Genomic DNA, 22,921 nt, shown 5'->3' on the forward strand with positions numbered 1-22,921 from the left:
GTTTTTAAATTATTTATTCTTCATCTTATTATTATTACAGAACTAAAACACGTAGTGCGGCCCATACGGACTTGTAACAAATCTATTGAATCAGGTATCCAAGTACAGAATGTGCACCGCTACTCAAACCCAGAAATTCAGACCCCTCAACAACTAGGGGGCGCTATAACAAAGGACAATGCGTTTCAGCCTATAACCTCCAAACTACTGGTCCCACACTCAAAAACTTGATATCACTTTGTTTATTACATAATTCTGCATCAAAAAGGGAATTGGCACACCTTTCGTTTCGCAGCTAGTTTTCGCGCTACATGGCTATAAAGGTTAAACCTTTCTTGTTAAACTCCTCCTACATTTTTTGTGCAATCCATGCAAAACTTTATATATAAGCGTGTCATGGACAAATAAAAAAAGTTAACGCGGCGGATTTTTGAATTTCGAAAAATAATGCTAAAATAAGTGATTGTTAGCTAGCTAGGTCTAAATGTAATTGCTGATTATTGTAAAACCCTAACAGATTTTAACATGTCCTTCATAACCAATACTCCAAATAAGAAATTGCACATGTGTCCCGCGTATGAGGATCGTCCATCACTAGGGAGCGCTGTGATGTCAAGAAATCTACTACGCAAGAATGGCTGATCGGATTTTTACAAAACCTTCTTCATCCCCTTCCAGTCATAGCCCTTAACTAAAGTATTACATGTGGTAATGATTTAAACAAGTGGGCGGGGCCTATTTCCAAAAGTGTGAAAAAAACCTTGAAAACTTCAAAAAATTACCAAAAATCAATTTTGTGGTGTAACGCTCTTGGATTTTCAGGATGTATTCCTTGAATAAGGTGTAACAATTCTCTCACAGCATGTATTGAGGTTTTTGAAAGTCCCACACTTTGTGAAATGAAAAAAATCAATGTATTTTCCACAAATATTTTTCAATCCCAATAAAAGTGGCCACTATTTGTAAAGCACATTCAGACTAAACGTGGACTTCAGTTTGGTAAAATTCCAGGCAATTTTGACCTATTTAAAAGACATTGAAGTGTATAAGGTCAACACTTCAACGGTTACAATTTTTTTTCCTCTTTAAAACTTTTCTGAAATAGCATGAAAAAAATCATATTCTTACAGAAAGCATTCTTGGACATCTGTGAATATTTTCAGAATTTCAGAGCAAACCGTTAATGTATAATGAATTTAATTTATATAATTTGACATAAAACATTTTGTTAGACAATAGGGGGTTTTCAGCTGACGTCACGCTCACGTGACTACTCAGCGCGTCCGCCATATTGGGTGGCAGTCGTTTCGCACCGTTGACCTGCATTGTATGACGCCTTAGGCAGTATTGGAAGTGAACAATGGGGAAAACGTGTTTAATGGTTGGTTGCACGGCCCGTGGAGGTGGAGATCAACGCTCTTTCTATCGCCTACCAGCCGTAATAGTGAATCAGTGTGAAAAAACAAAACAGCTCTCTGAACAACACCGTCACCTATGGCTGACACGGATATCCAGGTCCGATTTGGATGGTGTTAAGCTGGAATACGCCAGAGTCTGCGGTGCTCACTTTGTCACAGGTAATTAACTGTTAAGTATTTAAAACATGTAAGAAGAATATATTAATAATAGGGCTTGGGCGTTATGACTTATTACTTTCCGCGGCTGCCATGTTGACTGCCTCCGCCGCCTCTACTGCCTACGACTACCGCGTACTGTACTCCCTCTCTCAGCCGTGTTTTAATTTGATTAATTTCACCTTAACTTGATTTCAACCATGGTAAACCGTTGCTGTATTGTGGGCTGTAACAGCGCAACACATGATCGCCATGGGAAAAACATAGAAACGGATTAATTTTCCACCGCTTTCCTGCCTGGAGGCGCAACCACGGAGAACAACTGTCAGAGATAACAAAGAGTCGTCGGCTCGCTTGGATCGCGGCTGTAAGTCGACCGAACATAACTTTCCACAGTATCCCGATGTCAATGAGAGTGTGTTCTAAACCTTTGAAACACATAGCAGCAAGTTAAAAGTACATTACATGCGTGAGTGGTTGTTAGCGCTAATGGTTAGCATGTGCCAGAGCCCGTCTGAGCACAGCTTACCTTTGAACGAGTTGCTGTGTTCCCACTGTTTGCTGGCTTTATGATCTGCAGCTCCTACCGGCGCCAATACGGTAAATACAACTTAATTTTGCACTGGTCATTGTTCTGCTTAAATAATTAAAGCCGCGAGCGGCGTCGATCGGCCCTGCAGCCAAGCGCCTTCGCGCACAGCAGAAGCATGCGACACATTTGCGTCGGATTGTTTACATTTTTACCATCTTATTAAAACTCACCTGTCCACGTATGATGGCGATTTCCTTGATGTACATAACCAGATGTGAACTGGTTGTGAGCCTCTAGACCCTTGTAAGCTCTCATTTCCTCAAGAGTGTGCAGAGGGTTTTCACCGAACACCAGGTAATGCACTATGTCGCCGTGCTCTACATTTGGCCAATCATCTGGATTACGGCTAAACAAGGCACCGTGGAGGGCATAGGGGTCCATATGGTCGATCACGGAACATTTCCTCAGATATACGTCCTTATCTGGTCGCTCTAGCGTGCTGGCGTACTTATCCATTCGCGATACGATAATACGTGTACGACAACTAGAGATAAGGAAGTGTACCACCCAATATGGCGGACCGGAAGTTGGCCAGTGACGTCAGTGAAAACCCCCTATTTCAGAAAATTAGGTGTAGCACCACCATCTGGTGACTTTTCTTTGCAACTACAACAACTCTGACCATTCATATTTTAAGTCCATCTTCAAAACACATGACTTATTACAAGCTTACTAACAATAACTGAAGCACCCATGTACCTATCAATTTTATTTTTACTCTTTTACTGCTTGATTTATATTGTGGATTCAATGTTATAACAATACATTTATATAAATGGATAATTCCAACTGTTGCTAAAAAATTAACAACAGTCCACATCCCTTAACTTTTAGGTCGTTGTTATCAAATGTCTACATTAATAATGGCAGAAGTTTTAGTTTTGGCACACCTGTATCTATTCTAAAGACTGGTACAACACATATGAATTGCTTGAATTGAGCCTGGTAACCAGAGTTGGATATTATGGATCTTTGCTGGGAAGTTCTTTTTGTAAAAGTAATAATTATTTTTGTTTAAGACTAAGTAAAGGTAGAACTGTTTCTTACACATATAGTATAACCTTGTAATCAAAATATGACTGTTGTTCCCTGTTTTCCCTGAAATTCCTGTTACATAAATAAAGATATCGTTTCTGTTCTTGCTTCTAGTTTTTATTTGCCAGTATCTGCTTTTCCCAAGTAGCTTTCAATAAATGAAAAAAATTACACCTTATTCCTAACATGATTACAGAATACAAAGCAATTATTGTTCAATTCAAAATGTTAACTGTACTGTTATTGGCCTACGTCTATGCACATTTGACCATTAGCATTAACATTAAAAATCACACAATACACTAAAATATATCAATAGGTGAAAGGCACCAGCAACCCTCGCGACTCTGAGGGATTAAGCGGTTCAGAAAATGGATGGATGGATGTCAATAGGTGTTTACTTAAGTCTTTCTGATAGTTTTCTACAGGCAGCTTTATTACAAGTGTAGAATAAAATCCTGAAATTATGGCTTTTAGTTTTAGTGTTCCACCCCAAGACTTTTAGTGGCCCCATCTGGCCACCCATGTGAAAAATTTCTGGAGGCGCCCCTGATTCTGTTTTGCACGTGTGTCTGAAGTGCTGCAGCTATTCTAATGAATTGTTTCTAAACAGGAGCTCAGTAGATGCAGTCGTAGATTCAGAATGCCTGTCTAAAAACTTAAATCTAAACAGTATTTTTTTCCTAATAAGGAAATGATTTCTCTTAATCTGAATAAAAAATAACCAAAGTTCAGTATGGACATTCATAAAGGATATTTGTAGGGATGTATTTAACTTAATGGTCTGGTGTTATATATATATATATATATATATATATATATATATATATATATATATATATATATATATATATATATATATATATATATATATATATATATATAATTTCTCATCAGAGAACAATACATGTTTCAAATTGTCCACAGCCCAAGATTTGCGCTCCTTGCACCATTGAAACCGACGTTTGGCATTGGGACGTGTGACCAAAGGTTTAGCTATAGCAGTCCGACTGTGTACCAGATTTCAAAAGAGGACAAATTGTTGGTGCACGTCTTGCTGCCGCATCAGTGACCAAGACAGCAAGTCTTTGTGATGTATCAAGAGCCACGGTATCCAGGGTAATGTCAGCATACCACCAAGAAGGACGAACCACATCCAACAGGATTAACTGTGGACGCAAGAGGAAGCTGTCTGAAAGGGATGCTCGGGTGCTAACCCGGATTGTATCCAAAAAACATGAAACCACGGCTCCCCAAATCACAGCAGAATTAAATGTGCACCTCAACTCTCCTGTTTCTACCAAAACTGTCCGTCGGGAGCTCCACAGGGTCAATATCCACATCCGGGAGAGTTACGGTGTGGAGAAGACCCAAAGAAGTGTACCACACAGACTGTTGCATGCCCAGAGTGAAGCTTGGGGGTGGGTCAGTGATGGTTTGGTTTGCCACATCATGGCATTCCCTTGGCCCCATACTTGTGCTAGATGGGCGCGTCACTGCCAAGGACTACCGAACCATTCTGGAGGACCATGTGCATCCAATGGTTCAAACATTGTATCCTGAAGGAGGTGCCGTGTATCAGGATGACAATGCACCAATACACACTGCAAGACCGGTGAAAGATTGGTTTGATGAACATGAAAGTGAAGTTGAACATCTCCCATGGCCTGCACAGTCACCAAATCTAAATATTATTGAGCCACTTTGGGGTGTTTTGGAGGAGTGAGTCAGGAAACATTTTCCTCCACCAGCATCACGTCGTGACCTGGCCACTATCCTGCAAGAAGAATGGCTTAAAATCCTTCTGACCACTGTGCAGGACTTGTATATTTCATTCCCAAGACAAATTGACGCTGTATTGGCCGCAAAAGGAGGCCCTACACCATACTAATAAATTATTGTGGTCTAAAACCAAGTGTTTCAGTTTCATTGTCCAACCCCTGTAGGTAGCTCAGTGTAACATAAGCCACTCTAATTATAAGCTTTGTCAAAAGGGAAAGTTTTAAGTCTAGTCTTAAAAGTAGACAGGGTTACTGCCTCACGGACCAAAACTAGGAGTTGGTTCCACAGGAGAGGAGCCTGATAGCTAAAGGATCTGCCTCCCATTCTACTTTTAGAGACTCTAGGAACCACCAGTAGACCTGAAGTCGAGAGCAAAGTGCTCTGTTAGGAACATACAAGGTAATCAGAGCTCTGAAATATGATGGAGCTTGATTATTAAGGGCTTTATAGAGCTGAAGACTTTGAACTGCATTTTGTGGACTATAGTCCAGCCTTGAAGTAACAAATAGATGGACTAGTTTTCAGCATCGCTCCTGGACAGAATGTTTCTAATTTTGGTGATATTCCGGACGTGAAAAAAGGAAACTCTGGAAACCTGTTTAATATGGGATTGAAATGGCATGTCTTGGTCAAAAATAACACCCAAGATTTTTTTTACTTTAGAGGTCAGGAGGTGAGGAAGTCTATCAGCCAGCTCCGAAGGGGTGTGCTGAAGCCCAGATGTTCCAGTTTTTCCACCAGGTGCTGTAGGATGACGATGTTGAACGCTGAACTGAAATCCAGGAACATGCTCAAGGGTGCGGGGCGTCGGTGGGCTTGGAACCCGTTAATAACTGCTTGCAGTTCTAGTTTCTCTTGTATTTATAACATTAACTAAGTACATTTGCAGTATAACTATTATGCAGAGGTGTCAAAAATATTCACTTTTGTTGCTCAAGTAGAAATAAAGACTATATAAACTTCAGTGTCATACTATCAATAATGTTTTACTTATTATTATTGAAATATAAATGAACATACAAGCATAGCTGTAGGAAATAATGAGGGCAACAGATGTTAAGATACAACTGGACATAAAAATGAATGCATTACCCTCTTATAACAATTACCCTTGTATGGTTGTCTTTATTCTGTTCTTTTTGACAAGTCAGACCAAAAACAACATGAAATAAAACTGATGAGACTATTACATGAAAATGTAAAGAGTAGAAGTAAAAAGTAGGCAACAAAACATTTAGTCCAGTCAAGTATAAATAACCAAAATTTCTACTTAAGTAAGGTAACAAAGTATTTGTTATGAAGTATTTCGTTATTTGACACCTTCTTTGCCAAGTTTAGTTGCTTATTAGCAGAGGTAAGGGCATCTTTCATGGGCACAGCACATGCTTTCCAACAAAGATTTAGTGCCAACATTTGTTTTGTAGGAAATCTACAAAACAAATTCCTTATTTTGTTGTCTTACATTTATATTGTTTAAGGAGCCATCGAGGCAAAAGTAAAAAAAGAAATGGTCAACTTTTTGTTTTATGGTGTCAATGACTTCCATGTCACGGGGAACCCTGTCAATAAACATGTCATCTTCAGCATAAATGAACGACTCCATTAGGTGATGGCCCCATCCATGGTGCAACAAGGTGGATAAGAAACCAGCAGGGGTAGTGGTTAGGGCTGGACGATATAGAAAAAAAGTTTATCGATTAAAAAAAAAATGCATATTGATCGATATCGATAATTATTGAAAATATTTAAAACCATATTTCATGTGCAGCTCTGCCTGGACATTTTATGATATTGCTAAATGATTTAATTTTAATAAAGAACACAATCACAGAATTCCAATTAAATATTTATTTAACCAACTTTTTTAACCATAACAGAATTTCTTTTAAAGCATGTTACTGCATGTGTGATGTCCTTATGCCTCTTGGACGCTTTTTCATTTTATCACAGAGAAGGGAGCCCAGTTTAGCTTGCTGTACCTGCTTTGTTTTGGAAGAAGTTCCAGAAGATTCCTCCGAAGATGCGGAGTCGCGCGGGGTTGACACAGCTCGCGCTGCTGCGGGTGTGAGCGGCTTACGTGATGAAACAAGTTGGTTGCGTTACCAGATTTTGTTTTTACCGGTTCCTTGCAAGTTTTACAAATCTCTGTGGGTTATTTCTGTCAGACTGGCGAACTAGTAAAACCCCGTTTTGGGACCGTTTCCTCCGCCGCTCCTTGCTGCAACATATTCAAGTGCTCTGTGTTGTGGTTTGAGAGGGCGGCACTTTGTGACGGCGTGCCTGGGTCCGCGACTACTATTGGTCGAGAGGAAGTAGTGACTGTAGCATCAACTAATATGATAGGCTGAAAGGAAAGAAGGAAAACTGTCTCTATCCCACTTTTATTGACCCTTTTTTTTCCTATCGGGCCACACGTCTGTCGATCGATATATATTGTTATTGAATTATTATCCAGCCCTAGTAGTGGTTGACCTCCCTAACTCCTCCACTGCTGTGTGCTCCAAATTAAGACCCTGCCGCATCTCAGCGGCCTGATTTAAGGGCCTCAGGATCATTCTTCATGTTTTCTGAAGAGGTTTCCCCCGTGTGACAGACCTGGTTGAGGTTACACAGCACCTCCTTATTTGATGCCACTCAGCACAGAGACTCTGTTCTCGTGTGTTCTTTTCAATTTAGTGTGCAATCTCAAAAGACGTTTCAAGAGAGGCCATATTATAGTATTCTAGAAGCGCGGCTCAGGGTGGCAGCACGTTGAAGTAGCTCTGTAACTCTGAGATTTTTTCTTTTTTTCAAGCGGCAGGAATTCATTGGAAGACAAGACAGACTTTGTGCAGCACGCAGACACTGGCAGCTTACAAGAGTGAGGGCTGAGCACAAATAAAGCAGAAGAGTCCAGCTAGCTGGGCACGCAGAAACTGATAGAGGCATGGTGGCAGAGTATATGAAGCAAGACGAGAAGTTCTGGCAGAGTCCAGAAATCCAAACAAAAAAACAACCTAGACAGGGCGGGTGGAGGGGGGCCTTGGTCGAAAGGCAAAAGTCCAAAAATAAACCTGAATAAAGAACTCCAAGAATGGGCAAACACAAAAATTTGGGCAGACGGCCCAGGGGCAGACCACTGTGTGGCAGGATCTCTGGCGGTCATCCCGGAGGCAGACCACGGCATGGCAGGATCAGCAGAACCCTGAAGTGTTTCAGCAGTTCCTGCATGATGAGGGCATTATGGACTGGCCTGCCCGTTCCCCAGAATCCATCTGGGGACATCTGGGACATCATGTTTTGGTCAATCGACCAATGCCACATTGCACCACAGACTGTTCAGGAGCTAACAAATGCTCTAATCCAGGTCTGGGAAGAGATCCCTCAGGAGAACATCCGCCATCTCACCAGGAGCATGCCTAGGCGTTGTCAGGAGGATATACAGAAACGCAGAGGCCACACATACTACTAAGCCTCATTTAGACTTGTCTTGAGCAGTGTTGTATAGTAATGAAGTAAAAATACTTCACTATTGTACTTAAGTATATTTTGGAGTGCTTTATACTTTTCTGGAGTGTACATTTTTTGAGAACTTTTACTTCACTATATTTCCGAACTTAATTGTATACTTTTACTCCGATACGGAAATGCAGAGGAATGATGCACATCCAGAGTCAGGTAAAAAGCAATGCACTTATCAGTGTGATTTTAAAGTATAGCATCCACTAGCTAGTGTAAGGGGGAAAACACTCTTTCTTTTACAGAAATACTTGAGCTTAGTGCCAAAAGAGCAGAAAGCAGAGAGAGGGCAGAGGTCCAGGTACAGTCTGAATGAGCCAGCTGAGGCGGGGATCTGGGGGGACGCAGCGTGTGTTTGAGAAGGAGACAGAGAGAGCCATTCCTAGTGATAACAGAGACAGTGCAGGTGGAGGGGCTTACTGCCCGATCGGATAGTGTGAGCATAGTCACTCAGAGACAGAACACAGCTTTAATTTCAATGATCCCGCGTTATGGCCAACAAAAATGACTGATTCTGATCGAATGAATGTTGTGCGTTTAATGGCAAAAAGGAAGCCTTTCTCAGAGATGGCAAATGAAACCCCCAGCAGATACAGAGAGCAGAGAATTCCCAAAGTATGTAACATATTCTACCTCCTGCAATGGAAGGGAAAAAAATTGTTAGGGACTGGCTAATATACAGCAGGTCAAAAAAGGCCATATTTTGGCTGCAGTGCTTTCTGTTCTCTTATGAAGAAAAGATCAACTAGTGCAGTAAATTCAAATGATGGGTTGAAAATATCCAATATAAAATGCAGAGATTTCCAGGGCATGACGTATACAGTTAAGTTTTCTGTGTGTGTGTGTGTGTGTGTGTGTGTGTGTGTGTGTGTGTGTGTGTGTGTGTGTGTGTGTGTGTGTGTGTGTGTGGTGGCGGCAGGTGTAGAGGGGGTTTCACTTAACCATGTTCTTAGTATACACCCCTTGGTCTAAATTTTGCCTGCACTTGGTTGTGTACAATTTTAAAGTGCATAGCACTGACCTTACTTGAAGAAGGAAATCTGAAAGATTACAAAAAGGTTGTATTTTCTGTCTAAACTTGGTCTAAATTGGTCCTGCACTTGGTTGTTTATATTATTTTAAGAGAATTTGACTTTCAAAGTTTATCAAAATCTAAAAAAATGTCATTCAAACTGCATTTGCTTTGTTTTACTTTTTACTTGTACCCTTATTTTTACTTGACTCCGAGATTTCAGTACTTTATACAACACTGGTCTTGAGGAATATTCACTGATGTTGAATCGGGCCTTTGATGTAATTTTCTACTTTCATATTAAGTATGAATCCAAATCCAGATCTCCATGGTGTAATAATTTTGATTTACATTGATAATTTGTGTGTTGTTTTCTTCTCAATCAATTCCACTGTGTTAGGGGTATGAAAAAGTGAAACTTATTTAATCATACCCCTTATCCTTCCTATAGTCCTTAACATCAACAATCTTCCTGATTCTGACTTATGAGTCCATGCTACATAAAGTCAATTAAGTAAGCAACTAAATCAATATTTTGTTCATATAAACACAGATATAGTCCAACTACTCTGTCCTGTTTCTAATATAAGGCCAACATAAACGTAACTTTTCTTAAGCCTTATAGTCAGAAAAATACGGTACTTTAAAGAAATAGCCAGTTATTAGATAAAAGAGTAATTAAAAGTTTAGTTACCATTTTTGCCACTTCTGCTCGGTTTCTGTGCAGCTTAATACTAGAGGACCAGCTGTGAGTAGTGGGCTGTCTGAAATAACAGAGCTGCCACAGGGCTGCTGCACAAAGAGCGCAGCAGCCAAACCGCACAGTTCAGGCAGGAATTTAAAAGTAATAATCAGGCTTTTAACTGCATCTTGCTTTGTGTCCATAACCAATGAAACATGAACATTTATTATGAATGAGAAACATTAGCTTTTTACTGTTTGCCTTGCCAGATTATCAGAAGAACTGAACATGCCTTCGCTCCCAGAGATGTTGTTTGGGGATAATGTCTTGCGGATCCAACACACAGACCGCTACGGCATTGAATTTAATGCTATCGATGCTCTCAAGAGAGTCAACAATATGGAAGACACTGTCAAGGTAGCCTGTGCTCAAGAATGGCAGGACACTAGGTAAGCTATGCAAACAAAATGTCAACATACACTGCACATTATCAAGTTCTTGGTTTGTCATGAAAGCAGTATTATAGTGCATATTTAGCTACTTTTAAGTTTTTTTAAACAAATTTGTTTAAAATTATTTCAAGTCTGGCATCCACTCTGCATTTATGTTGGAAATATTTAGTGGCGTATCAGTTAATTGTGAAGCAGAGATTTTTCACAAAGGGTTGCCTTTACTTTAACTTTGTTTGCTACCTCCAGCTGGCTTGGCTAGCCCAGCACCATGCTAAAAGCTCTGTGTAAAACAGCATAACAAGCTTTGAGAAACACACATGCCCATTATTAGTTTCAAAATTACTTCAGTTTAAATTAAATACCATAGTTGAGTGGATGTTTCCAGATACCCAGGTATCACACAAGCATTTGTTCCAATAACCCTTTTAAGCCCAATATACAATTTTGCAATATTAAAGAAAGGAGAACCAATTGTCCAATAACTCTTGACAGACGAACATGACAACAATAGCTCTCAGTAATTCTTTTCAAAAAATGAATCTTGTAAATTATATTCATTCATTACACACAAACCGATATATTTCAAGTGTTTATTTCTTTTAATTTTGATTATTGAACTAATGAAAACCCAAAATTAAAAATCTCAAAAAAATGGATTAGTTAAGACCAATACATAAAAAATTATTTTCCAGAAATGTTAACTGCAAAGTATGAACATGAAAAGTATGAGGATGTGCAGCACTCAATACTTAGTTGGGGCCCCTTTTTCCTAGATTAGTGCAGCATGGAGTCAATCAGTCTGTGGCACTGCTCAGGCGACTGTGGCTTGATGGGTTGAGTAGTCGTCTGGCAATCAGAAGGTAGTGGGTTCGATTCCAGGCACTTAACCCCAACTTGTCTACCAACTTGGTGTATAAATGTGTGCATGTTAGTGAGAGCGAGAGTGAATGTGGCTATGGTGTACAGCGCTTTGGGTGGTCAGCATGACTGGAAAAGTGCTATATAAGTTCAGTCCATTTACCATTACATTAGAGCCTTGGCCACTCTTATAGCTCTTCTGCATTGTTAGGTCTGGCATATCACATCTTCCTCTTCACAATACACCATAGACGAACCCCCAAAGTCCTACATGTGTGGCACCGTGATGGAGTTAGCAGAGGGAGGTGTCCTGGGATTGGGAGGACTGACTGGGGAGCAACATGCTCTCCTAGGAAGTCAGCTCCTTCGCTGACTCCAATAGGCACCCGAAGAGGGAGGCTCTGCTCGCCCCATCTCCATAGTCTGCAGGCCAGAGATTGGCGGCAGGGTCCGGGAGCCAACCGCAAACTAAGGCCAACTCCGCCACCACCCAACCCAACCATTCACCCTCCAGGCCGTCTGGGGGGTAAGAAAAGGGGAAAAAAAAACACTCTACTCAGCCAGCCTGCTCGAACCATGCCGACCCTTTTCCCCCGGATAGAGCCGCCATGAACCAGGATCTAGACAAGGAGCCGGACACAGAGCCCTCCAAGCCCCCCCCCCACCGAGGAAAAAAATTAAATTAAACCCAGAACAACACTAACATTCATTCAAACAAGCCCCATGGAGAAAGACTGGGGATTCTGGTCCACTATCCGGTGTTTCAGGAGGGGGAAGCAATGCAGTACCAACATTGTTTACAGTGGGGGTGGCGTGCTGCTGACCTTGACTCGGGACGTCGTGTGGCGGAATACTTTGAAGACCTCCTTAATCCCACCAACACGTCTTCCATTGAGGAAGCAGAGCCCGAGGACTTGGGGTCAGGTTCTCCCATCTCTGGTGCTTAGGTCACCGAGGTTGTTAAAAAGCTACTCTGTTACACACTACACTACTCTGCAACATTGCGTGGACATCAGGGGCAGTTCCCCAGGATTGGCAGACTGGGGTGGTGGTCCCCCTATTTAAAAAGGTGGACCGGAGGGTGTGTTCCAACTATAGAGGAATCACCCTCTAAAGCAGTGGTCCCCAATCCTGGTGTCCCTGCAGGTTTTACATGTGTCCCTGATCCAACACACCTGACTTATTTCCCCAGTGTGCTGTCAATTTCTCCAGAGTCCTCCTAATGACCTTATTATTAGACTCAGGTGTGTTGAAGCAAAGTAACAAATAAAAGTTGCAGGACACTCTCTTCTTCAATATGCGCTAGACATGGACTCCTTCAGTTCAAAGTCTTGCACCGGTTGCATTTCTCTAATGAAAAGCTAGCTAAGTTTTATCCAGGGACTGATCCCTTATGTAATCGATGCAGGTCAGAGGTCGGCTCCCTTATTCACGCTTTCTGGGCATGTTCAAAACTTCACACCTATTGGTTGTCTATATTCAATACATTCTCAGAAATATACAATGTTGCATTTGAACCTTCTGCTCTAACTGCAATTTTTGGAATCATACCCCCCAATAGTTTACTCTCCAAATATAATTCAAATGCAATAGCTTTTGCTACGTTGATTGCGAGACGCCTGATACTGTTGAGGTGGAAACAGAAGGCCCCACCCACACATGAACAGTGGCTCTCAGAGCTCATGAGGTTCTTACATTTAGAAAAGATGAGGTGTACACTGGCAGGTTCAACTGCTAAATTTTTCAAAACTTGGCAGCCATTTTTACTATACATGGAAACATTTAAAATGAGTATTTTATCATAACTAAACTACTGTTATATTCTTTTAGTCAGCTATGAACAAATTTTTGTGTTTTTGTCTGTCTTTATTATTTATCTATTTATTGTATTGTTTTTACTTTATTTTTTAATTTTTACTTTTTATTTTTTGGGTATGTGTGTTTTGTGTAAGGGTTATATATGTTAAGTAAGACAGCGCTGTATAAAACATGAATGCTGTAAAGAATATGCTGTGAAAATTGATAAATAAAGTTTAAAAAAAAAAAAAAGTTGCAGGACACCGGCCCTCGAGGACCAGGATTGGGGACCACTGCTCTAAAGCATCCCTGGTAAGGTCTATTCTGGGGTTCTGGAAAGGAGGGTCCATCGGATAGTTGAATCTCGGATTCAGGAAGAGCAGTGTGGTTTTCGTCCTGGCCGTAGAATACTGGATCAGCTCTACACCCTCAGCAGGAACACGGAGGGTGCATGGGAGTTTGCCCAACCAATCTTCATGTGTTTTGTGGATTTGGAGAAGGCATTCAACCATGTTCCTCCGGGGGTCCTGTGGGGGGTACTCCAGGAGTATGGAGTACCGGGACCTCTAAAAACGGCTGTTAGGTATCAGTATGACCGGTGTCAGAGCTTGGTCCACATTGCTGGCAATAAGTCGGACTCGTTTCTAGTGCGAGTTGGACTCCGCCATAGTTGCCCTGTGTCACCGATTCTGTTCATAACTTTTATGGACAGAATTTCTAAAACGGATCCCAAGGTGTTGAGGGGATCCGTTTTAGTGGCCTTAGGATCGCGTCTCTGCTATTCACGGATGATGTGGTTCTACTGGCTTCAGCAGGTCGTGATCTACAGCTCTCACTGGAGCAGTTCGCAGCCGAATGTGAAGCGGTCGGGATGAGGATCAGTGCCTCCAAATCCGAGACCATGGTCTTCATCCGGAAAAGGGTAAAGTGCCTTCTCCGGGTTGGGGAGTTTAAGTATTTTGGGGTCTTGTTCGTGAATGAGTGGAAGATGGAGTGGGAGATTGACGGGCAGATTGGTGCTGCGTCTGCTGTGAAGCGTGCACTGTACCGGTCTATTAAGGTAAAGAGAGAAAGGCAAAGCTCTCGATTTACCGGTCGATCTACGTTCCTACCCTCATCTATGGTCATATGCTTTGTGTCATGAATGAAAGAACGAGATCCCGGATACAAGCAGCAGAAATGAGTTTACTCCGTAGTGTGTCTGGGCTCTCCCTTAGAGATAGGGTGAGGAGTTCAGTCATCCGAGGAGGACTCAGAGTAGAGCCACTGCTCCTCGACGTCGAGAGGAGCCAGTTGAGGTGGCTCGGGCATCTGGTTAGGATGCCTCTTGGTCGCCTCCTTGGTGAGGTGTCCTGGGCACGCCCCACCGGGTGGAGACCCAAGGAAAGACCAAGGACATGCTGGAGGGACTATGTTTCTTGGCTGACCTGGGAATCCCAAGGATTCCCCTGGAGGAGCTGGCCCAAGAGGCCGGGGAAAGGGAAGTCTGGGCCTCCGTACTGAAGCTGCTACCGCCGCGGCCCGCCCCCAGATAAGTGGAAGATTATGGATGGATATATTTATCATGGAAACCTCTCTGCAATGGTTGCACCAGAGGATTTTTTGTCGCCCCACGTGATATTTGGTTGCCCCACATGATATTTACAAGTTAAACCAAGTTGAGAGGATAAGAATTAGCCAACTAAACAAATTAAGTTGGCTACCTACAAAAAGTTACTATGAAATGTATAGTTACTATGAAATGTATAGTTAAAATCTATATTTGTTGAACAAAACTTAATAGTTTAATACCACATGATGAACAAATTTGGTCCTTTCAAATCAAAAGGGGGATTTTTTTCCAAAGTTGAGAGTGAGCAATAAAACTTTTAATTAATTGTTCCAATGTGTTTCTGAGAGTCTAGTGTATGATGCATCTTTGTGTCCTTGGACACGTTTCAAAATAAAAGTTAGTGATTATTCGATAGTCGCACCACATGGTATTTCATAAATAGGAATCATCGGACAAAGTTTGCATGAACATTATGATGGAAATAGAAATTAAAATACTTTGAAATTTAATACAGGTCTGAAAAACACATAGAAATATGCCAAAAATGGCACAAAGTAAATTTAGAGTAATTTTAAAGACAGTCGCACCACATGATATTTTGACGCTTTAAACAATTGAAAAAAATGACAGGTATGTAATGTTTTATCAAGACTTCATACTGAGTGCATCTATAGAAAAGGTACCACTACATATATGGTATATTTTTATGTACTTATACCTTTTTTAAACTTCAATAAACACAGTTGGACAGAAAATTGAAGCACCATGTCATCAACCCAAATTCAGGTTTCTACTCATTTTGAAAGTTTCTAACCATATTTGAGACCAGAAGTTTTGCTCAAAGCCTCCCATGTCATAATAGGAAGGGAAATTAAATCATCTAAAATTATACCGGACAGTGTCCGGTATAATTTTAACAATAATTTTAGCGCTTGAGATCAAGGATCTAAAATACTTTTGATTTTGATAGTAAACCATCTTTATTTAGCATTTTTTTTATTATAGATTTAATTTGTTGATATTCTAAAAAAATGGTTGTCAATACCATATTATATATTTAACCTTTTAAATGAAATAAAGTAAATTCCTTCAAATATATGTTTCAGGTATTCAATACCTTCACTCCTCCGGTCTGGAAAGTTTATCATATATTTTTTTGTAGAATGTCAGGGTAATTCCAGATGGGTGTATGGCTGCATAGGTTAAGTGACGACCCTGTCAACATAAACTCCCTTAAACTGTCAGAGAATAGCTGATATGGATCTTTTTAAAGCGTACATGTCATTTTGTATTCTAGCTAATAAATGGTAAGTCAGAAATCTTAAAATTAATACATATTGTCTGTTCTATATCTAGTCAGCTAAGGAATTATGTTTTAACCATTTGGAGATGTATTCTAACTTATTTGCTAAAACGTAATGTCAGTAATATTTTTTTTAAGAAATGCTAGTCTTTTCGTTGATCAACATATATACCTGTTGTTACTTCCAGGTCTGTTTCCAAGCGTTTTTGGGAACATTCAGGAAGACGCCAGCAACAGAAACAGCTGTATCAATTTTAGAGACAATTTTAGAGAATTTTACCAACCTTTTGTAATGTGATGTTTCAAAATACACATAAAAAATGTGCCGTTACAAATTTACTCAAACAGATCAGCACACCAGTTAGGAAAAATATTTGTATTAAATTAGATTTTATTTTCCAGTTTGACTTAAAATGAAAAATTTTCATTTGGAATCGTAAATAATACCTCTTCTTACAGCTATTTTGATTTCCTAAAAATCAAACACACTACATCACAACAGTCTCAACAGTAGGTTGCTATGAGTACCACAGATAAAGGGGATATGTGACCTTGTCAACATGATTTAATTTCAGATCTGACTCTGAACACACCAAAGAAGTGCTGAGGCCTTTTGACTGGACATTTACCACAGATTACAGAGGAACACTTTTCGGAGACCAACTTCATATAAAGGCTAGTTCGTTCGTTCTTTCTTTCTTTCTTTCTTTCTTTCTTTCTTTCTTTCTTTCTTTCTTTCTTTCTTTCTTTCTTTCTTTCTTTCTTTCTTTCTTTCTTTCTTTCTTTCCTATGTAATACTAAGGTTTGTCTGTCAATACTCTGCACTTATTCTTTTTTAACTAATTCTGTGTAACTTTTCCTGACTCTGTAAAGGTGACCAACACAGAGGAGCGTATTGACATAGAGAAACTCAAAGCTCGGGAACACATCATGTTCTTTGAAGAGGTCTTGCTATTCGAAGATGAGCTTCATGACCACGGTGTCTCAATGATTAGTGTCAAAATTGTAAGTTTTTTTGTTGTGGGGGACTATTAAGGATTGCCAGTGTTGTGTTCAAAATACTGTGAAAGAAATTCTAATGTTAGAGATTGTTCTTACAGAAATTATAATTATAAACCTGTGTATGCAAACTGATTACATGCACAAACCCCAAAACCTAATGTTATGGTTTGCATTATTACTTTTTCTATTTGAACTTGTGCAATGCAGTTACCTGTTTGATCAAGGAGACTTTGAAATTAAAGACCACAGGTGTAAAAATGTTGCCCAATTGCTTGACTTAGTGCAAGTAGAAATTTGTCACGGCAAACACAGAAGGTTGATACAGACAGAAATAAAGATCTTTTCAAAATCTAAAATGGTATGTACAACACCAAGTATTTTCCTTTATTAACCACCCTTTTGCATTTGTTCTATCTCATAGCAAGTAAGACCACAGCAGTGCTCTCACCAGCATGTTTCAGATGTGAAAATTACACTGAAATGATACTGTTAAGCAGGAAATACACTGGGCATGTAATGTAAGCGGCTTGGCTTACGGGCATTTAAAAAAAAAAAAATACGCTCCACAGTTGTGCGTTTCTGCACAGAAAAGAAATTTCACCACATGGAAAGAGTACCAAGTAGAAGGAAAGGCAGAGTGCTCAGCAAAAATTGGTGAAATAAATACCAGAAATCTGCAGCGCCAACAATGTCACTTCTACCACCTTGTGGCCGAACTGAGAGTGGACTATTATTCTGGAATACTTTCAGAGGTGAACTGTGACAGAGAATGTTGTTTTTTCGTTCATTCCCTGCCAAACAGGAGCAAGGAAGACACAACATACTTAGTATTTTCACCCTCTTTTTTAAAAGACACAACATACTTAGTATTTTCACCCTCTTTTTTAAACAGTGGAACAAAGTATTTAGTCAGCCACTGGTTGTGCAAGTTCCCCTACTTAGAAAGATGAGAGAGGTCTGTAATTTTCATCATAAATACACTTTAACTATGAGAGACAAAATGAGAAAAGAAAAACATTGTAGGACTTAAAGAATTTATTTGCAATACTTGTTGGAAAATGAATATCGGGTCAATAACAAAAGTTCAACTTAATACTTTGTAGCATAACCTTTATTAGCAATGACAGAGGTCAAATGTTTTGGCCCATCTCTAGGGCAGTGTTGTTTTGAGGCTGTCGCTGGGCAACACAGACTTTCAACTCCCTCCTTGAAAGGCTTTATGGAGCCACTCCTTTGTTGCCCGAGCGGTGTGTTTGGGATCATTGTCATGCTAGAAGACCCAGCCATGTTTCATCTTGAATGCTCTCAATAAGGGAAGGAGGTTTTGGCTTAAAGGGGCCATTACAACAAGGTTTGGGGGTATAATACGGTCTGTTGTGCACTGATGAGGCTGTGTAGATATCAAAACTGAATACCAAAGAACCTGCTCAGGGGCAGTCAGCTTTGTTGCTTTGCTCAAAAACTGTCACATCAGAAAAGGGGTTTGTCTTCCTACATAGGTTGTCTTTCTACAAATTCATATTCTCCAGTCAGAGCACACCATCAAGCAAACAGCCTCCCCCTCCCCTACTCCCCCCACCTAAGTCCTGCTAGCATATCTGACTACTTCACCTGAGAGGAGTAAGGCGGAGGAGTGAGCAGACGCACCCCCAGATCAGCTTCCCTGTATCGGTTTGAAAAGGAGGCAGACACCACTGAAGCCGCAAAGCGCAAAATCCCATATTCAACCTCAAGCTAATTTCACAGCGGTTTCTAAAAAGGGGAGCTGATATGTCCGACGGTGGCCTAAAATGCATAAAGTTTCCACTCACTCCCGAAGGACGAGAGAAACACAGAAGAGTGGCTGTAGTTCAATTATATGGGACTTGAAGAGGCTTTCCTGTGGGGGAACAGTTTTGTACCAACACGGAAGGTGGCAACCACAACACTGTCATTACCCGCAAGTTTGTTTAATTTCTAAAAGCTGTCTAAATTGTAAGGAAGGTGTGTTTATAACTGAAAGATCTGGTTGACTAACTGAAGCTAAACCACTGTCGGCTGTGTTGTTTTCTTGTTGCTGCTCTGGAGAGCGATCTCTCTGCTGCAGCAAGAGTTTGCTTTCCACTGCAGTCCTCCGCAGTCATTGCGAGCTCTCCTCCACAGAAACTGTGGTGACTGTGGAGGAGAGCAAGCAATCACCGTGGTAACACTGGCTCCCAGGTCATAAGTGCAGTCACAGCGAGCTCCCCACCGCGGTCTATGTGGCTTTTTATTTCGATCCCAATGTGTTACATCGGACCGAAAGGTTAAAACCTTTGGTCAGCTTGGCCTCGCTTGTCTGACATTCTGCGAAACAAACTTCACCAAACATAAAACCATAATATCGATTTGTAACAGAGTGTTGCAGTGAGAAGGGAGGTGTGGGTTCCATATATAGTTGTAGCAAATACCGCACCCAACATTTTTTTTTCTTTTTTACTGAGGAGGGATATTTGGTCTGAAAAAACGCTATGTTTTTATGAAATTCTTGGTGGAATTTACACATGCAGCAATATCAACTACATGACATGTTTATACAGTGATGTCATGGCACCTTTAAAATCTCACAATACACGACCATGTTCATTCTTCCCTTAACACAGATCAGTCGTCCTGTCCCGTTTGCAGAAAAAAAGACCCAAAGCATGATGTTTACACTCCCATGCTTCACAGTGGGTATGGTGTTCTTAGGATGCAACTCAGGCTTCTTTCTCCAAACTTTTTTTTTGCCAAAAAGTTCTATTTTGATTTCTGAATTAGCCATATGCTCTGTGGCAAACTTCAGACGGGCCTAGACGTAGACTTAGACAACTTTGTCATTTTGTATGCACAGAGTGCGTACAGAACGAAATTTTGTTGCATACAGCTTGTAAATTGCAGTAAAAGTTAAATTACAGTATAAGGTGCAGCAGTGATTTAAAAGTAAAACAATTAATATGTAAACAATGCAGGAGAAAATCAGTGTACAGGTGAGTATTTTTAAAAACCATTTGTATGTACAGAATTTGATTGTGCAAAGGGCATTTGTGCAAGGGTGCATTTAAAAAACTAAGAGTTCGGCAGCATTTGTAATGCTAGATGGAGATGCCATGATGCAAAATGTGCAAATATGTGAATGTTGTGCAGAGTTTATGGGTTATAGTTCAGCAGTTCAACAGCAGTTCAACAGTCTGATGGCAGCAGGGAAAAAGCTTTTGCAGAACCTGGTGGACCTGCAGCGGATGCTGCGGAACCTCTTCCCAGAGGGCCGCAGGGAGAACAATCCATGGTGGGGGTGTGAGTGGTCCCTGATGATGTTACGAGCTCGGCACACGCAGCGCTGAGATGAAATGTCTTTTATGGAGGGAAGAGGAGGGAAGATCCCTTCTGCTGTCCTCATCACTCTCCTCACGTTCTTCCAATCAGAGGCATTGCAGCCTCCACACCACACAGAGAGACAGCTGGTAAGAATGCTCTCTATGGTGCTTCTGTAGAAGGTCGTGAGGATGGGCGGGGGCAGGTGGGCTCTCCTCATCCTCCTCAGGAAGTACAAGTGCTTCTGTGCCCTTTTCACCAGTGACGTGGTGTTCACAGACCAGCTGAGGTTATCCGTGATGTGCACCCCCAGGAACTTGGTGCTGCTGACCACCTCCACAGCTGAGCTGTTGATGAGCAGTGGAGCTTGGTGAGGCTGGTTCTTCCTGAAATCGACGATGATCTCCTTCGTCTTCGCCACGTTCAGGATCAGGCTGTTTTCTCTGCACCAGCCCACCAGCTGCTCCACCTTCTCTCTGTAGTCCTGGTCGTTGTCATCTCTGATCAGGCCCACCACCATTGTGTCGTCAGCAAACTTCACAATGCGATTGGTGGTGAACCTGGGGATGCAGTCATGTGTCATCAGGCTGAACTGCAGGGGGCTTAGGACGCAGCCCTGAGGGGAGCCCGTGCTGAGGGGGTGATGACATCAGAGGTGTTCTGTCCGACCCGGACCGACTGAGGTCTGTTGGTGAGGAAGTCTAGCAGCCAGTTGCGAAGGGGTGTGCTGAAGCCCAGATGTTCCAGTTTTCCCACCAGATGCTGTGGGATGATGGTGTTAAACACCAAACTGAAGTCCAGGAACAGCATCCGCACGTGCGTGTTCTTCTCCTCCAGGTGTGCCAGGCTCAGGTGAAGAGCAGAGGAGATGGCGTCCTCAGTGGAGCGGTTCCGTCGGTAGGCAAACTGGAACAGGTTGAATGTTGGGGGGAGACTGGAGACCATGTGTTCCTTTACCAGCCTTTCAAAGCACTTCATCATGATGGGAGTCAGTGCAACAGGCCGGTAGTCATTGAAACAGGTGACTTGAGGTTTCTTTGGCACCAGAATGACGGAGGCAGACTGGTGTCTGTGAGGACACCAGCCAGCTGACCTGCACACTCCTTAAGCACCCACCCAGGTACGTTGTCGGGACCTGGGGCTTTCCGCGGGTACACTCTTCTCAAAGTCTTCCACACGTCGGCAGTGTCAAGGCGGAGGACCTCCTTTTCCTGATGGGGAACAGCTTTCACTGCTGGAGTGCTGTTTAGTGCCTCAAACCTCCCAAAGAAGTTATTTAGTCCGTTAAGGAAGTCAGCATCAACTTCACCCAAGGGGGGGAGGGCGTGTTGTATTCAGTGATCGCCCGTATGCCTTTCCACATGCTCCTGGTGTTGCTGGCGTCATGGAAAAGCTGGATTTTCTGACTGTGGTTCCGCTTCGCTAACCTGATGGCACGGTTCAAGTTGGCTCTCGATGTCCTCAGTGCCTCCTTGTCACCAGACTTGAAGGCTGAGTTCTGTGCTTTTAGCGCTCGACGGACCTCCTCAGTGATCCAGGGTTGTTGGTTTGCTCGGGTGATGATGGTCTTTGTGGTGCTGATGTCCTCAATGCATTTGTTGATGTAGGCTGACACAGTCATGGCGTACTCATCAATGTCAATCTTGTCCTCATAAGTTGCTGCAGCTTTGAACATGTCCCAGTCAGAGCAATCAAAACAGTCCTGGAGTGCCTCCATTGCTCCCTCAGTCCACACCCTCACCTGCCTCACTGTAGGTTTAGCTCTGATCAGCAGGGGCCTGTATGCAGGAAATAGCATCACAGAGATATGGTCTGAAGAGCCCAGGTGGGGACGGGGGCTGCCTTGAATGCGCCTTTAATATTTGTATAAACTAAGTCTAGAGTGTTCTCTCCCCGAGTTGCAAAATCCACGTGTTGGTAGAAATGAGGGAGAACAGTTTTCATGTTTGCCTGGTTAAAATCCCTAGCAATGATGAAAAAGCCCTCCGAGATAGTCCAACATAGAACAAGCATGGCCTCTTTTATATTAGCGCTCAGAGGAACATAAACCGCTGTGATAATAACCACAGTGAACTCTCTAGGCAGATAAAAAGGTCTGCAGCTAATAATCAGGGTCTCGATGTCCGAAGAGCAAAAACTTGTGATTATTCTAGCATTTTTACACCAGGTGTTATGGATGTATACGCAGAGTCCACCTCCTCGGGACTTACCACTGAGTTCTTTGTTTCTGTTGACGCGGAAAGTAGCTAGCCCCTCCAGGCTAACGGCCTGGTCTGGGATTGTTGAGTTGAGCCATGTCTCGGTCAGAATCAGAGCACAGCATTCTCTAAACTTGAGTTGTAAATGGTCTATTTTGTAGTCCAGTGAGCGGACATTGGAAAGCCAGATAGACGGGAGCGGCAATCTGAATGGGTTAGCCTTTAGCTTAGCTGCTAGCCCTATGCGGCAGCCGCGCTTCTTCGGCCGGCTA

At 41.8% G+C, this 22,921-nt stretch overlaps 1 protein-coding gene across 6 annotated transcripts in view; it reads left to right on the forward strand.

Annotated features, from left to right (window-relative positions):
• The window catches only part of tiprl (TIP41, TOR signaling pathway regulator-like (S. cerevisiae)), a 98,373-nt gene that overhangs the window by 21,314 nt on the left and 54,138 nt on the right, over positions 1-22,921 (forward strand). For 5 of the 6 annotated variants that reach the window (XM_036129362.1, XM_036129363.1, XM_036129365.1 and 2 more), the window contains 3 exons: positions 10,445-10,624; positions 16,713-16,812; positions 17,011-17,142. In XM_036129362.1, the coding sequence (XP_035985255.1) occupies positions 10,445-10,624; positions 16,713-16,812; positions 17,011-17,142 (412 nt within the window). The remainder of the gene's footprint in view (positions 1-10,444; positions 10,625-16,712; positions 16,813-17,010; positions 17,143-22,921) is intronic. The other variant, XM_036129366.1, reaches the window with a different exon arrangement.

The sequence above is a fragment of the Fundulus heteroclitus genome, unplaced genomic scaffold (assembly GCF_011125445.2).
Source record: "Fundulus heteroclitus isolate FHET01 unplaced genomic scaffold, MU-UCD_Fhet_4.1 scaffold_161, whole genome shotgun sequence".
NCBI classification, from domain to species: Eukaryota; Metazoa; Chordata; class Actinopteri; order Cyprinodontiformes; family Fundulidae; genus Fundulus; species Fundulus heteroclitus.